This window comes from Salvelinus fontinalis, chromosome 10, assembly GCF_029448725.1.
Source record: "Salvelinus fontinalis isolate EN_2023a chromosome 10, ASM2944872v1, whole genome shotgun sequence".
Lineage (NCBI taxonomy): Eukaryota > Metazoa > Chordata > Actinopteri > Salmoniformes > Salmonidae > Salvelinus > Salvelinus fontinalis.
The window spans coordinates 41490046-41507161 of NC_074674.1; the positions used below are offsets into that span (position 1 = coordinate 41490046).

The window sequence follows — 17116 nt, forward strand, 5'->3', positions numbered from 1 at the left end:
CCATCCAGAGATAATACACTTCCATCCAGAGATAATACACTTCAGTCTAGAGATAATACACTTCGGTCTAGAGATAATACACTTCGGTCTAGAGATAATACACTTCGGTCCAGAGATAATACACTTCGGTCTAGAGATAATACACTTCGGTCTAGAGATAATACCCTTCGGTCTAGAGATAATACACTTCGGTCTAGAGATAATACACTTCGATCTAGAGATAATACACTTCGGTCTAGAGATAATACACTTCGGTCTAGAGATAATACACTTCGGTCTAGAGATAATACACTTCGGTCTAGAGATAATACACTTCCACCCAGAGATAATATACTTCCATCCAGAGATAATACACTTCGGTCCAGAGATAATACACTTCGGTCCAGAGATAATTCGGTCCAGAGATAATTCGGTCCAGAGATAATTCGGTCCAGAGATAATTCGGTCCAGAGATAATTCGGTCTAGAGATAATACACTTCGGTCTAGAGATAATACACTTCGGTCTAGAGATAATACACTTCCTTCAAGAGATAATACACTTCCGTTCAGAGATAATACACTTCGGTCTAGAGAATCAGAGATAATACACTTCGGTCTACAGATAATACATTTCCATCCAGAGATAATACACTTCCTTCAAGAGAATCAGATATAATGCACTTCCGTCTAGAGATAATACACTTCGGTCTACCGATAATACACTTCGGTCTAGAGATAATACTCTTCGGTCTAGAGATAATACACTTCCTTCGGTCGAGAGATAATACACTTCCTTCGGTCGAGAGATAATACACTTGGGTCGAGAGATAATACACTTCCCTCTAGAGATAATACACTTCCCTCTAGAGATAATACACTTCGGTCTCGAGATAATACACTTCGGTCTCGAGATAATACACTTCCCTCTAGAGATAATACACTTCCATCCAGAGATAATACACTTCCCTCTAGAGATAATACACTTCCATCCAGAGATAATACACTTCCCTCTAGAGATAATACACTTCCATCCAGAGATAATACACTTCCCTCTAGAGATAATACACTTCCATCCAGAGATAATACACTTCCCTCTAGAGATAATACACTTCCGTCCAGAGATAATACACTTCGGTCTAGAGATGATACACTTCCGTCTAGAGATGATACACTTCCGTCTAGAGATAATACACTTCCGTCTAGAGATAATACACTTCCATCCAGAGATAATACACTTTGGTCTAGAGATAATACACTTTGGTCTAGAGATAATACACTTCGGTCTAGAGATAATACACTGCGGTCTAGAGATAATACACTTTGGTCTAGAGATAATACACTTCCATCCAGAAATAATACACTTCGGTCTAGAGATAATACACTTCGGTCTAGAGATAATACACTTCGGTCTAGAGATAATACACTTCGGTCTAGAGATAATACACTTTGGTCTAGAGATAATACACTTCGGTCTAGAGATGATACACTTCCGTCTAGAGATGATACACTTCCGTCTAGAGATGATACACTTCCGTCTAGAGATGATACACTTCCGTCTAGAGATGATACACTTCCGTCTAGAGATGATACACTTCCGCCTAGAGATAATACACTTCCGCCTAGAGATAATACACTGCGGTCTAGAGATAATACACTTCGGTCTAGAGATAATACACTTTGGTCTAGAGATAATACATTTCCATCCAGAGATAATACACTTCGGTCTAGAGATGATACACTTCCGTCTAGAGATAATACACTTCGGTCTAGAGATAATACACTTCGGTCTAGAGATAATACACTTCGGTCTAGAGATAATACACTTCGGTCTAGAGATAATACACTTCGGTCTAGAGATAATACACTTCGGTCTAGAGATGATACACTTCGGTCTAGAGATGATACACTTCCGTCTAGAGATGATACACTTCCGTCTAGAGATGATACACTTCCGCCTAGAGATAATACACTTTGGTCTAGAGATAATACATTTCCATCCAGAGATAATACACTTCGGTCTAGAGATGATACACTTCCGTCTAGAGATAATACATTTCGGTCTAGAGATAATACACTTCGGTCTAGAGATAATACACTTCGGTCTAGAGATAATACACTTTGGTCTAGAGATAATACACTTCGGTCTAGAGATAATACACTTCGGTCTAGAGATGATACACTTCCGTCTAGAGATGATACACTTCCGTCTAGAGATGATACACTTCCGTCTAGAGATGATACACTTCCGTCTAGAGATGATACACTTCCGTCTAGAGATGATACACTTCCGTCTAGAGATGATACACTTCCGTCTAGAGATGATACACTTCCGCCTAGAGATAATACACTTCCGCCTAGAGATAATACACTTCGGTCTAGAGATAATACACTTCGGTCTAGAGATAATACACTTCGGTCTAGAGATAATACACTTTTGTCTAGAGATAATACATTTCCATCCAGAGATAATACACTTCCGCCTAGAGATAATACACTTCGGTCTAGAGATAATACACTTCGGTCTAGAGATAATACACTTCGGTCTAGAGATAATACACTTCGGTCTAGAGATGATACACTTCGGTCTAGAGATGATACATTTCGGTCTAGAGATAATACACTTCGGTGTAGAGATAATACACTTCGGTGTAGAGATAATACACTTTGGTCTAGAGATAATACACTTTGGTCTAGAGATAATACACTTTGGTCTAGAGATAATACACTTTGGTCTAGAGATAATACACTTTGGTCTAGAGATAATACACTTTGGTCTAGAGATAATACACTTTGGTCTAGAGATAATACACTTCGGTCTAGAGATAATACACTTCGGTGTAGAGATAATACACTTCGGTCTAGAGATAATACACTTCGGTCTAGAGATAATACACTTCGGTCTAGAGATAATACACTTCGGTCCAGAGATAATACACTTCGGTCTAGAGATAATACACTTCGGTCTAGAGATAATACACTTCGGTCCAGAGATAATACACTTCGGTCCAGAGATAATACACTTCCCTCTAGAGATAATACACACCTCATTGATACAGTACTGTTTTTAATTGGTTAATGTTGCATAGACTTACGTTATATTTTAAGTCATGTTAAAATAACACCTGAGCAGGTAGATCTCAGCTTGCATTTTGACTCTGTCTCTGTCTGTCTCTGTCTCTCTCTCTCGCTCTCTCTCTGTCTCTGTCTCTCTCTCTCTCTCTCGCTCTCTCTCTGTTTCTCTCGCTCTCTCTCTGTCTCTGTCTCTCTTTCTTTCTCTCTGTCTCTCTCTCTCGCTCTGTCTCTCTCTCTCTCTCTCTCGCTCTCTCTCTGTCTCTGTCTCTCTCTCTCTCGCTCTCTCTCTGTTTCTCTCGCTCTCTCTCTGTCTCTGTCTCTCTTTCTTTCTCTCTGTCTCTCTCTCTCTGTCTCTCTCGCTCTCTCTCTGTCTCTCTCTCTCGCTCTCTGTCTCTCGCTCTCTGTCTCTGTCTCTCTCTCTCGCTCTCTGTCTCTGTCTCTCGCTCTCTCTCTGTTTCTGTCTCTCTTTCTTTCTCTGTCTCTGTCTCTCTCTCTCTCTCTCGCTCTCTGTCTCTCTCTCTCTCTCTCGCTCTCTGTCTCTGTCTCTCGCTCTCTCTCTGTCTCTCTTTCTTTCTCTCTGTCTCTGTCTCTGTCTCTCTCTCTCGCTCTCTCTCTCGCTCTCTCCCTTTCTTCTCTCTTTCTTTCTCTCTGTCTCTCTGTCTCTGTCTCTCTCTGTCTCCCTCTAGGATGTATCAGGAATGCCAGGGTTGTGTAAGTCAGTGAAGAATGGGGGGCTTGGCTTTGACTACAGACTCAACATGGCTGTACCTGACAAGTGGATCCAGGTGTGAGACACATCTCTAATCAATTCAACCATGAAGCTGAATGACTCTGTGTCTCTAGCAAGCTGTTATCTGGCCCAGAAACACTGGTCTTCGTGGCTGGTTGTATTCAGTACTTTGTGTGGATGGTCCCATATAGATGTTCTACAGATGGTCCCATATAGATGGTCTACAGATGGCCCCATATAGATGGTCTACAGATGGTCCCATATAGATGTTCTACAGATGGTCCCATATAGATGGTCTACAGATGGCCCCATATAGATGGTCTACAGATGGTTCCATATAGATGGTCTACAGATGGCCCCATATAGATGCTCTACAGATGGTCTACAGATGGTCTACAGATGGCCCCATATAGATGGTCTACAGATGGCCCCATATAGATGTTCTACAGATGGCCCCATATAGATGGTCTACAGATGGTCCCATATAGATGGTCCCATATAGATGGTCTACAGATGGCCCCATATAGATGGTCTACAGATGGTTCTATATAGATGGTCTACAGATGGCCCCATATAGATGGTCTACAGATGGTCCCATATAGATGTTCTACAGATGGCCCCATATAGATGGTCTACAGATGGTCCCATATAGATGGTCCCATATAGATGTTCTACAGATGGCCCCATATAGATGGTCTACAGATGGCCCCATATAGATGTTCTACAGATGGCCCTAATAGATGGTCTACAGATGGTCCCATATAGATGGTCCCATATAGATGTTCTACAGATGGCCCCATATAGATGGTCTACAGATGGTCCCATATAGATGGTCTACAGATGGTTCTATATAGATGGTCTACAGATGGTCCCATATAGATGTCTACAGATGGTCCCATATAGATGGTCCCATATAGATGGTCTACAGATGGTCCCATATAGATGGTCTACAGATGGCCCCATATAGATGGTCTACAGATGGCCCCATATAGATGGCCCCATATAGATGGTCCCATATAGATGGTCTACAGATGGCCCCATATAGATGGTCTACAGATGGTTCCATATAGATGGTCTACAGATGGCCCCATATAGATGGTCTACAGATGGTTCCATATAGATGGTCTACAGATGGCCCCATATAGATGTTCTACAGATGGTTCCATATAGATGTTCTACAGATGGCCCCATATAGATGGTCTACAGATGGCCCCATATAGATGTTCTACAGATGGTCCCATATAGATGTTCTACAGATGGCCCCATATTGATGGTCTACAGATGGTTCCATATAGATGGTTCCATATAGATGGTCTACAGATGGTTCCATATAGATGCTCTACAGATGGTTCCAGTTTCATCGTAGCACTTGAAATGTTCCTGATTGACTGACCTTCATGTCTTAAAGTAATGATGGACTGTCGTTTCTCTTTGCTTAGCTTGAGCTGTTCTTGCCATAATATGGACTTGGTCTTTTACCAAATAGGGCTATCTTCAGTATACCACCCCTACCTTGTCACAACCCAACTGATTGGCTCAAACGCATTAAGGAAATACATTCCACAAATTAACTTTTAACAAGGCACACCTGTTAATTGGAATCCATTCCAGGTGACTACCTCATGAAGCTGGTTGAGAGAATGCCAAGTGTGTGCAAAGCTGTCATCAAGGCAAAGGGTGGCTACTTTGAAGAATCTCAAATATAAAATATATTGTGATTTGTTTAACACTTTTTTGGTTACTACATGATTCCATATGTGTTATTTCATAGTGTTGATGTCTTCACTATTATTCTACAATGTAGAAAAAAATAAATAACCCTTGAATGACAGCAGTCCATTTTGGGCTCCCGAGTGACGCAGCAGTCTACGATGCATCTCAGTGCTCGAGGCGTCTCTACAGTCCCCGGTTCGAATCCAGGCTGTATCACATCCGGCCGTGATCGGTAGTCCCATAGGGCGAGGCACAATTGGCCCAGCGTCGTCCGGGTTTGGCCCGGGGGGTTAGACCGTCATTTTAAATAAGAATTTGTTCTTAACTGACTTGCTTTTTAAAGAATGAGTAGGTGTGTCCAAACTTTTGACTGGTCAGAAATAGTATAGTATGTCATACTATTTCTGTCCACACAGCATCAGATACATGGGCTACGTATAGTAAGACAGAGGGGGCGCTGTTTCGCTCACTCGGATGCTCTCTCCGGTGAGAGAGTTTCAGTCATGCTACTTGAAGGAAAGTTGGCAGGTACACAATGCACTGTTCGGATGCTGGAATTATTTTGTGCACAAACCTGTGAAGGTAACCTACTTTTTGAACAGTCCAATAAGCTTAAAGGCAGTCCAATAGGCTTAAAGGAACTTGAAATCAATTTGCCAGAAATGATATATTTACTCCGCTTCTGTACAGAAATACATTTAAAATCATTTTAAATCACTTATCCACAGTGGATCATTAGCTTCTTTTTTAAAAATAGCTGTGGGCTGTTTCAGATGCATAGGCCTATTGGTAAAGGCTGCAATTTGCGCCGAAGGCAACAGGCCTAGCTGGTGATTGGCTGTCAGTGTAAAAGCATATATGTGACGATAATGTCGTTTTTTAAAATGCTGAGACGTGAAGAAGAGGAGGAGGAGGAGGAGTCAGGATATAGGCATGTCTCTCTCCAGAATCCACTCGGCTGTCCTCCCGCCAATTCTTGCCCCCCGTTCATTGTGTGAATTGTTTGCCCTTTTTGAATGTTATATATTTGATAAATTACACGTCACAATTGTTTGTTTGTTTGTTTTTATATCTTTCTCTCTCTATTGTTGGAAAAGGACCCGAGCGTTTCCCAGTTAGTCTACACCTGTTGTTTACCAAGCATGTGACGAATAACATTTGATTTGAAAGGAAGTCCCGTGACAAAATTAACTTTCCCTCCTATAGAGAATTCAAATGCCCATCCGAGTGAATAGTTCTGGCACCTTCTCTGCCTCACACGCAAACATACAGAAAGTACCACTTATCCCCCCCCCACCCGGATGTATAAAATTATATAAACCCTCTCCCCTCCCTCTCATCCTCTCCTCTTTCAAACCCTGTTTCTCACTGTCCCCCTATCTTTCCCTCCCTCACCCCCTTTGCCCTTCGCTCTCTTGCTCTCTCTCCTCTCCTCCCCTTTCCCCCCTCTCTCTCTCCCTCTCTCGCTCCTCCCCCTCCCTCTCGCTCTTCCCCTCTCTCCCCCCCCCCCCCTCCCCCCTCCCTCTCCCCTCCCCCCTCCCTCCCTCTCTCCTCCCCTCCCTCTTTCCTCCCCTCCCCCCTCCCTCTCCCCTCCCCCCTCCCTCCCTCTCTCCTCCCCTCCCCCCTCCCTCTTCCCCCCCCTCCCTCTCTCCTCCCCCTCTCTCCTCCCCTCCCTCTCCCCCTCTCCTCCCCTTTCCCCCCTCTCTCTCTCTCCTCCCCTCTCTCTCTCCTCCCCTCTCTCTCCTCCTCCACTCTCCCTCTCTCTCTCCCTCTCTCGCTCCTCCCCCTCCCTCTCGCTCTTCCCCTCTCTCTCTCCTCCCCTCTCTCTCTCCTCCCCTCTCTCTCTCTCTCCTCCCCTCTCTCTCTCCTCCTCCCCTCTCTCTCTCCTCCCCTCTCTCTCCCTCCTCCCCTCTCTCTCTCTCTCCTCCCCTCCCTCTCCTCCCTCTCTCTCCTCCTACCCTCTCTCCCTATCTCTCTCCTCCCTCTCTCTCTCCTCCCCTCTCTCTCGCTCTTCCCCTCTCCCTCTCTCTCTTCCCCTCTCTCTCTCCTCCACCCCTCTCTCTCCTCCACCCCTCTCTCTCCTCCACCCCTCTCTCTCCTCTCTCCCTCTCTCTCTCCTCCCTCTCTCTCTCCTCCACCCCTCTCTCTCCTCTCTCCCTCTCTCTCTCCTCCCTCTCTCTCTCCTCCCCTCTCTCTCTCCTCTCTCTCTCCTCTCTCTCTCTCTCTCTCTCTCTAGATACTGAAGGAGTTAAAGGATGAGGAATGGGACATGGGGAACATCGTCTACACGCTGACCAATAGGAGGAAGGGTGAAGGATGTATCTGCTATGCTGAGAGCCACGACCAGGTACTATTGGCCAGTGATGTAATCAGTAGGGCTGGCGGTCACCGTGATAACCCACAGTGTACTGAGAGCCACGACCAGGTACTATTGGCCGGTGATGTAATCAGTAGGGCTGGCGGTTACCGTGATAACCCACAGTGTACTGAGAGCCACGACCAGGTACTATTGGCCGGTGATGTAATCAGTAGGGCTGGCGGTCACCGTGATAACCCACAGTGTACTGAGAGCCACGACCAGGTACTATTGGCCGGTGATGTAATCAGTAGGGCTGGCGGTCACCGTGATAACCCACAGTGTACTGAGAGCCACGACCAGGTACTATTGGCCGGTGATGTAATCAGTAGGGCTGGCGGTCACCGTGATAACCCACAGTGTACTGAGAGCCACGACCAGGTACTATTGGCCGGTGATGTAATCAGTAGGGCTGGCGGTTACCGTGATAACCCACAGTGTACTGAGAGCCACGACCAGGTACTATTGGCCGGTGATGTAATCAGTAGGGCTGGCGGTCACCGTGATAACCCACAGTGTACTGAGAGCCACGACCAGGTACTATTGGCCGGTGATGTAATCAGTAGGGCTGGCGGTCACCGTGATAACCCACAGTGTACTCACAGGAGCAAAGCAGGAAGTAAAACTAATCCATTCCGTTGCATGAGCCTCATCCGTTAGCGTCATTTGAATGAACAGTCTACATTACTACAGTTTCATCGTGTTGTTAAGAGTCCAGCAGAAACAGACTGCATGAACGCCCGGTGGGCCCGTCTTCAGTTAACTGTTCGTTCCACAAAAACGCCAAAGAAATTTTTATTTTATTACAATTTTAATGACAAGTGCTATACAAATGAAATGTGTTATTACTATTATAAATACCCCGGCGATAGAGGGACTAGACCCCGGCGATAGAGGGACTAGTAAAATATCTCTCTCTCTAGGCTCTGGTAGGGGATAGTAAAATATCTCTCTCTCTAGGCTCTGGTAGGGAATAGTAAAATATCTCTCTCTCCAGGCTCTGGTAGGGGATAGTAAAATATCTCTCTCTCCAGGCTCTGGTAGGGAATAGTAAAATATCTCTCTCTCCAGGCTCTGGTAGGGGATAGTAAAATATCTCTCTCTAGGCTCTGGTAGGGGATAGTAAAGTATCTCTCTCTCTAGGCTCTGGTAGGGAATAGTAAAATATATTTTTCTCCAGGCTCTGGTAGGGGATAGTAAAATATCTCTCTCTCTAGGCTCTGGTAGGGGATAGTAAAGTATCTCTCTCTCTAGGCTCTGGTAGAGGATAGTAAAGTATCTCTCTCTCCAGGCTCTGGTAGGGTATAGTAAAGTATCTCTCTCTCTAGGCTCTGGTAGAGGATAGTAAAGTATCTCTCTATGTTGCTAGGCTCTGGTAGAGGATAGTAAAGTATCTCTCTATGTTGCCAGGCTCTGGTAGGTGATAAGTCCCTGGCCTTCTGGCTGATGGATAAAGAGATGTACACCAACATGAGTTCCCTGATCCCCATGACTCCCGTCATCGACCGAGGCATCCAGCTACATAAGATGATCCGCCTCCTCACACACGCTCTGGGGGGAGAGGGCTACCTGAACTTCATGGGTGAGTTGGGGGGGGGGGGGCTACCTCAACTTCATGGGTGAGTTGGGGGGGGGGGGGGCTACCTCAACTTCATGGGTGAGTTGGGGGTGGGGAGGGCTACCTCAACTTCATGGGTGAGTTGGGGGGGGGGGGGGGCTACCTCAACTTCATGGGTGAGTTGGGGGGGGGGAGGGCTACCTCAACTTCATGGGTGAGTTGAGGGGGGGGCTACCTCAACTTCATGGGTGAGTTGGGGGGGGGAGGGCTACCTCAACTTCATGGGTGAGTTGGGGGGGGGGGGGGGCTACCTCAACTTCATGGGTGAGTTGGGGGGGGGGGGGGGGCTACCTCAACTTCATGGGTGAGTTGGGGGGGGGGGGGCTACCTCAACTTCATGGGTGAGTTGGGGGGGGGGGGCTACCTCAACTTCATGGGTGAGTTGGGGGGGGGAGGGCTACCTCAACTTCATGGGTGAGTTGGGGGGGGGGAGCTACCTCAACTTCATGGGGGGGGGCTACCTCAACTTCATGGGTGAGTTGGGGGGGGGGGGCTACCTCAACATCATGGGTGGGTTGGGGGGAGGGGGGGGCTACCTCAACTTCATGGGTGAGTTGGGGGGGAGGGGGGGGCTACCTCAACTTCATGGGTGAGTTGGGGGGGGGGGGGCTACCTCAACATCATGGGTGGGTTGGGGGGAGGGGGGGGCTACCTCAACTTCATGGGTGAGTTGGGGGGGAGGGGGGGGCTACCTCAACTTCATGGGTGAGTTGGGGGGGGGGCTACCTCAACTTCATGGGTGAGTTGGGGGGGGGGGGGGGCTACCTCAACTTCATGGGTGAGTTGGGGGGGGGGGCTACCTCAACTTCATGGGTGAGTTGGGGGGGGCTACCTCAACTTCATGGGTGAGTTGGGGGGGGGGGGCTACCTCAACTTCATGGGTGAGTTGGGGGGGGGGGGGATACCTCAACTTCATGGGTGAGTTGGGGGGGGGATACCTCAACTTCATGGGTGAGTTGGGGGGGGGGGCTACCTCAACTTCATGGGTGAGTTGGGGGGGGGGGGGGCTACCTCAACTTCATGGGTGAGTTGGGGGGGGGAGGGCTACCTCAACTTCATGGGGGGGGGGGCTACCTCAACTTCATGGGGGGGCTACCTCAACTTCATGGGTGAGTTGGGGGGGGGGGGCTACCTCAACTTCATGGGGGGGGCTACCTCAACTTCATGGGGGGGGGGGGGCTACCTCAACTTCATGGGTGAGTTGGGGGGGGGGGGCTACCTCAAATTCATGGGTGAGTTGGGGGGGGTGAGGGCTACCTCAACTTCATGGGGGGGGGCTACCTCAACTTCATGGGTGAGTTGGGGGGAGAGGGCTACCTCAACATCATGGGGGGGGGCTACCTCAACTTCATGGGGGGGGGCTACCTCAACTTCATGGGTGAGTTGGGGGAGAGAGGGCTACCTCAACTTCATGGGGGGGGGGGGGGGCTACCTCAACTTCATGGGGGGGGCTACCTCAACTTCATGGGTGAGTTGGGGGGATGGGGAGGGCTACCTCAACTTCATGGGTGAGTTGGGGGGAGGGGGGGGCTACCTCAACTTCATGGGTGAGTTGGGGGGGGAGGGGGGGGATACCTCAACTTCATGGGTGAGTTGGGGGGGGGGGGGGGGCTACCTCAACTTCATGGGTGAGTTGGGGGGGGGGGGGGGCTACCTCAACTTCATGGGTGAGTTGGGGGGGGGGGGGGCTACCTCAACTTCATGGGTGAGTTGGGGGGGAGGGGGGGGGCTACCTCAACTTCATGGGTGAGTTGGGGGGGGAGGGGGGGGCTACCTCAACTTCATGGGTGAGTTGGGGGGGGGGGGAGGGCCTACCTCAACTTCATGGGTGAGTTGGGGGGGGGCTACCTCAACTTCATGGGTGAGTTGGGGGGGGGGGGGGCTACCTCAACTTCATGGGTGAGTTGGGGGGGAGGGGGGGGGCTACCTCAACTTCATGGGTGAGTTGGGGGGGGGGGGGGCTACCTCAACTTCATGGGTGAGTTGGGGGGGAGGGGGGGGCTACCTCAACTTCATGGGTGAGTTGGGGGAGAGGGGGGGGCTACCTCAACTTCATGGGTGAGTTGGGGGAGAGGGGGGGGCTACCTCAACTTCATGGGTGAGTTGGGGGGAGAGGGCTACCTCAACTTCATGGGTGAGTTGGGGGGGAGGGGGGGGCTACCTCAACTTCATGGGGGGGGGGATACCTCAACTCTGTAGTTTTCCCAAAGGGGTACTCTGTAGTTTTCCAAAAGGGGTACTCTGTAGTTTTCCAAAAGGGGTACTCTGTAGTTTTCCAAAAGGGGTACTCTGTAGTTTTCCAAAAGGGGTACTCTGTAGTTTTCCAAAGGGGTACTCTGTAGTTTTCCCAAAGGGGTACTCTGTAGTTTTCCCAAAGGGGTACTCTGTAGTTTTCCCAAAGGGGTACTCTGTAGTTTTCCCAAAGGGGTACTCTGTAGTTTTCCCAAAGGGGTACTCTGTAGTTTTCCAAAAGGCGTACTCTGTAGTTTTCCCAAAGGGGTACTCTGTAGTTTTCCCAAAGGGGTACTCTGTAGTTTTCCCAAAGGGGTACTCTGTAGTTTTCCCAAAGGGGTACTCTGCAGTTTTCCCAAAGGGGTACTCTGCAGTTTTCCCAAAGGGGTACTCTGCAGTTTTCCCAAAGGGGTACTCTGTAGTTTTCCCAAAGGGGTACTCTGTAGTTTTCCAAAAGGGGTACTCTGTAGTTTTCCAAAATGGGTACTCTGTAGTTTTCCAAAAGGGGTACTCTGTAGTTTTCCCAAAGGGGTACTCTGTAGTTTTCCCAAAGGGGTACTCTGTAGTTTTCCCAAAGGGGTACTCTGTAGTTTTCCCAAAGGGGTCATCTGTAGTTTTCCCAAAGGGGTCATCTGTAGTTTTCCAAAGGGGTACTGTGTAGTTTTCCCAAAGGGGTACTCTGTAGTTTTCACCATCTCCCTAAGATCAACATCATCCCACTCACACACAGGAGAGATGTGGGAGGAGAGAACAGAGACCAGGAAAGAGTTATTTCTGCAATGAAATGGAAGAAGGTTTTCTTGGTAAATCATATACAATTACATTGAAAGAGAGCAAAGGAGAGGAGATGAGAGAGGAGGGGAGGGTTCACTGAGGTCAGACAATATTAATATTAACCTCACAACCAGCCTTTTCTCCCCTCCAGACTACAACATACAATACAACAGTCTATATAACCTCTGTCTATATAACCTCTCTGTCTATATAACCTCTCTGTCTATATAACCTCTCTGTCCTCCAGACTACAACATACAATACAACTGTCTATATAACGTCTATATAACCCCCATGTCTATATAACCTCTCTGTCTATATAACCTCTCTGTCTATATAACCTCTCTGTCTATATAACCTCTCTGTCTATATAACCTCTCTGTCTATATAACCTCTCTGTCCTCCAGACTACAACATACAATACAACTGTCTATATAACCTCTCTGTCTATATAACCTCTCTGTCTATATAACCTCTCTGTCTATATAACCTCTCTGTCTATATAACCTCTCTGTCTATATAACCTCTCTGTCTATATAACCTCTCTGTCCTCCAGACTACAACATACAATACAACTGTCTATATAACCTCTCTGTCTATATAACCTCTCTGTCTATATAACCTCTGTCTATATAACCTCTCTGTCTATATAACCTCTCTGTCTATATAACCTCTCTGTCTATATAACCTCTCTGTCTATATAACCTCTCTGTCCTCCAGACTACAACATACAATACAACAGTCTATATAACCTCTCTGTCTATATAACCTCTGTCTATATAACCTCTCTGTCTATATAACCTCTCTGTCTATATAACCTCTCTGTCTATATAACCTCTGTCTATATAATCTCTCTGTCTATATAACCTCTCTGTCTATATAACCTCTCTGTCCTCCAGACTACAACATACAATACAACAGTCTATATAACCTCTCTGTCTATATAACCTCTCTGTCTATATAACCTCTCTGTCTATATAATCTCTCTGTCTATATAACCTCTCTGTCTATATAATCTCTCTGTCTATATAATCTCTCTGTCTATATAACCTCTCTGTCCTCCAGACTACAACATACAATACAACAGTCTATATAACCTCTCTGTCTATATAATCTCTCTGTCTATATAACCTCTCTGTCCTCCAGACTACAACATACAATACAACTGTCTATATAACCTCTCTGTCTATATAACCTCTCTGTCTATATAACCTCTCTGTCTATATAACCTCTCTGTCTATATAACCTCTCTGTCTATATAACAGGGTTCATACAAGGAGCTTAAAAGTACTTGAATATGGCACTCTGAAATTAAAATACTGAAATACATTGAAAATCTGACATTTTCTCAAGTTGGTCATTCAAAAGTACTTGAATTAAAATGAGAGGAAAACATAAAATGATCTAAATGTGAAAAAAAATATTATAAAAAATGTATGGGGGTCTTCCAAATAAATTTCCTGGCGGACTACAGAGTTGTGTTTCCTCGCTGTGGTTGCCAGGCGAGGTCATTTCCACCCACACTGCCTCTCAGCCAGGCCCGTACGCAACAGACTGACGAGGCTCCACCGAACATCACATCGATGGCAAAAAAAAATAATGGCAATTCCAACCTGCCTTTTCTGCTTATGGAAAAAAATGTCTTGGATCATTTATTTCAGCTCATGAAACACGAGACCAACAGTTTACGTGTTGCGTATAATAATATAATAATATATTAATAATATATTCAGTATACATTACCAGTTGGGACATACCGACTCATATAAGGGGTTTTTCTTTATGTTTACTATTTTCTACATTGTAGAATAATACTGAAGACATCAACACTATGAAATAACACATATGGAATCATGTAGTAACCACAAAAAGTGTTAAACAAATCACAATATATTTTATATTTGAGATTCTTCCAAGTAGCCACCCTTTGCCTTGATGACAGCAATGACATTCTAGATGATTCTGTGCTTCCACCTTTGTGGTAACAGTTTGGGGAGGGTCCTGTTTCAGCAGGCCAATGCCAGGTCTACATTATGAAGGGGGACGACATCACATCCTGCTGGCACCAGGTCTACATTATGAAGGGGGGACAGACACCACATCCTGCTGGCACCAGGTCTACATTATGAAGGGGGACAGACACCACATCCTGCTGGCACCAGGTCTACATTATGAAGGGGGACGACATCACATCCTGCTGGCACCAGGTCTACATTATGAAGGGGGACGACACCACATCCTGCTGGCACCAGGTCTACATTATGAAGGGGGACGACATCACATCCTGCTGGCACCAGGTTTACATTATGAAGGGGGACGACATCACATCCTGCTGGCACCAGGTCTACATTATGAAGGGGGACGACATCACATCCTGCTGGCACTAGGTCTACATTATGAAGGGGGACGACATCACATCCTGCTGGCACCAGGTCTACATTATGAAGGGGGACAGACACCACATCCTGCTGGCACCAGGTCTACATTATGAAGGGGGACGACATCACATCCTGCTGGCACCAGGTCTACATTATGAAGGGGGACGACATCACATCCTGCTGGCACCAGGTCTACATTATGAAGGGGGACGACATCACATCCTGCTGGCACCAGGTCTACATTATGAAGGGGGACGACATCACATCCTGCTGGCACCAGGTCTACATTATGAAGGGGGACCACACCACATCCTGCTGGCACCAGGTCTACATTATGAAGGGGGACGACACCACATCCTGCTGGCACCAGGTCTACATTATGAAGGGGGGACGACATCACAATCCTGCTGGCACCAGGTCTACATTATGAAGGGGGACGACACCACATCCTGCTGGCACCAGGTCTACATTATGAAGGGGGACAGACACCACATCCTTCTGGCACCAGGTCTACATTATGAAGGGGGACAGACATCACATCCTGCTGGCACCAGGTGTACATTATGAAGGGGGACAGACACCACATCCTGCTGGCACCAGGTCTACATTATGAAGGGGGACAGACACCACATCCTGCTGGCACCAGGTCTACATTATGAAGGGGGGACGACATCACATCCTGCTGGCACCAGGTCTACATTATGAAGGGGGACAGACACCACATCCTGCTGGCACCAGGTCTACATTATGAAGGGGGACGACATCACATCCTGCTGGCACCAGGTCTACATTATGAAGGGGGGACGACATCACATCCTGCTGGCACCAGGTCTACATTATGAAGGGGGACGACATCACATCCTGCTGGCACCAGGTCTACATTATGAAGGGGGGACGACATCACATCCTGCTGGCACCAGGTCTACATTATGAAGGGGGACGACATCACATCCTGCTGGCACCAGGTCTACATTATGAAGGGGGACAGACACCACATCCTGCTGGCACCAGGTCTACATTATGAAGGGGGACGACATCACATCCTGCTGGCACCAGGTCTACATTATGAAGGGGGACGACATCACATCCTGCTGGCACCAGGTCTACATTATGAAGGGGGACAGACACCACATCCTGCTGGCACCAGGTCTACATTATGAAGGGGGACGACATCACATCCTGCTGGCACCAGGTCTACATTATGAAGGGGGACAGACACCACATCCTGCTGGCACCAGGTCTACATTATTAGACTTTTTCTCTACAGCCTCCAGAGATGTTTTGTTCTCCTCATTCACCGTGATATTCAGCTGCTGTTCTCCTGCCGTTCTGGTGACTGCGACCCCTGACTCCCGACAGGCGACCCCTAACTCCCGACAGGCGACCCCTGACTCCCGACAGGCGACCCCTGACTCCCGACAGGCGACCCCTGACTCCCGACAGGCGACGCCTGACTCCCGACAGGCGACGCCTGACTCCCGACAGGCGACGCCTGACTCCCGACAGGCGACGCCTGACTCCCGACAGGCGACGCCTGACTCCCGACAGGCGACGCCTGACTCCCGACAGGCGACGCCTGACTCCCGACAGGCGACACTAAACCTGCCAGTTGGAAGCAAGACGCTTTTTCGTAGCTATTAAGTAGTAGATTTTCTAATGCCCATTAAACAGTCATTAAGCTGGAATTGTGTAGTAATGTGACTAGATGTTAACCAGTAGGTGTTGTCCCAAAACTCAGCTCCTCACTACTGAAATTACAACATCAATACTGACTTAAGTTACCATTTCATGTACATGGAGTAAATAACTAGTGAAACAACTTTGAGTTGAACTTGTAATGTAGTAGTGATTTCTTTTAAATCACTGATTTTATTTTGAGGTTGTGGGGATATACTGCCATCTGGTGGCAACTAGAAACAATTGCATCATATTTTTAATCTTTTTTTTAACCGGGCAAGTCAGTTAAGAACACATTCTTATTTTCAATGACGGCCTTGGAACAGTGGGTTCACTGTCTTGTTCAGGGGCAGAACGACAGATGTTTACCTTGTCAGCTCGGGTTTTTCGGTTACTAGTCCAACACTCTAACCACTAGTCTACCTGCCGCCCCTCCACTCTAACCACTAGTCTACCTGCCGCCCCTCCACTCTAACCACTAGTCTACCTGCCTCCCCTCCACTCTAACCACTAGGCTACCTGCCGCCCCTCCACTCTAACCACTAGGCTACCTGCCAACCCTCCACTCTAACCACTAGGCTACCTG

General features: G+C 47.5%; 1 protein-coding gene across 2 annotated transcripts in view; it reads left to right on the forward strand.

The window, feature by feature from the left end:
• gbe1a (glucan (1,4-alpha-), branching enzyme 1a) overlaps window positions 1-17116 on the forward strand; it is a 249035-nt gene that overhangs the window by 162227 nt on the left and 69692 nt on the right. For both annotated transcript variants that reach the window (XM_055936819.1, XM_055936820.1), the window contains exons 10-12: window positions 3739-3837; window positions 7732-7842; window positions 9262-9433. In XM_055936819.1, the coding sequence (XP_055792794.1) occupies window positions 3739-3837; window positions 7732-7842; window positions 9262-9433 (382 nt within the window). The remainder of the gene's footprint in view (window positions 1-3738; window positions 3838-7731; window positions 7843-9261; window positions 9434-17116) is intronic.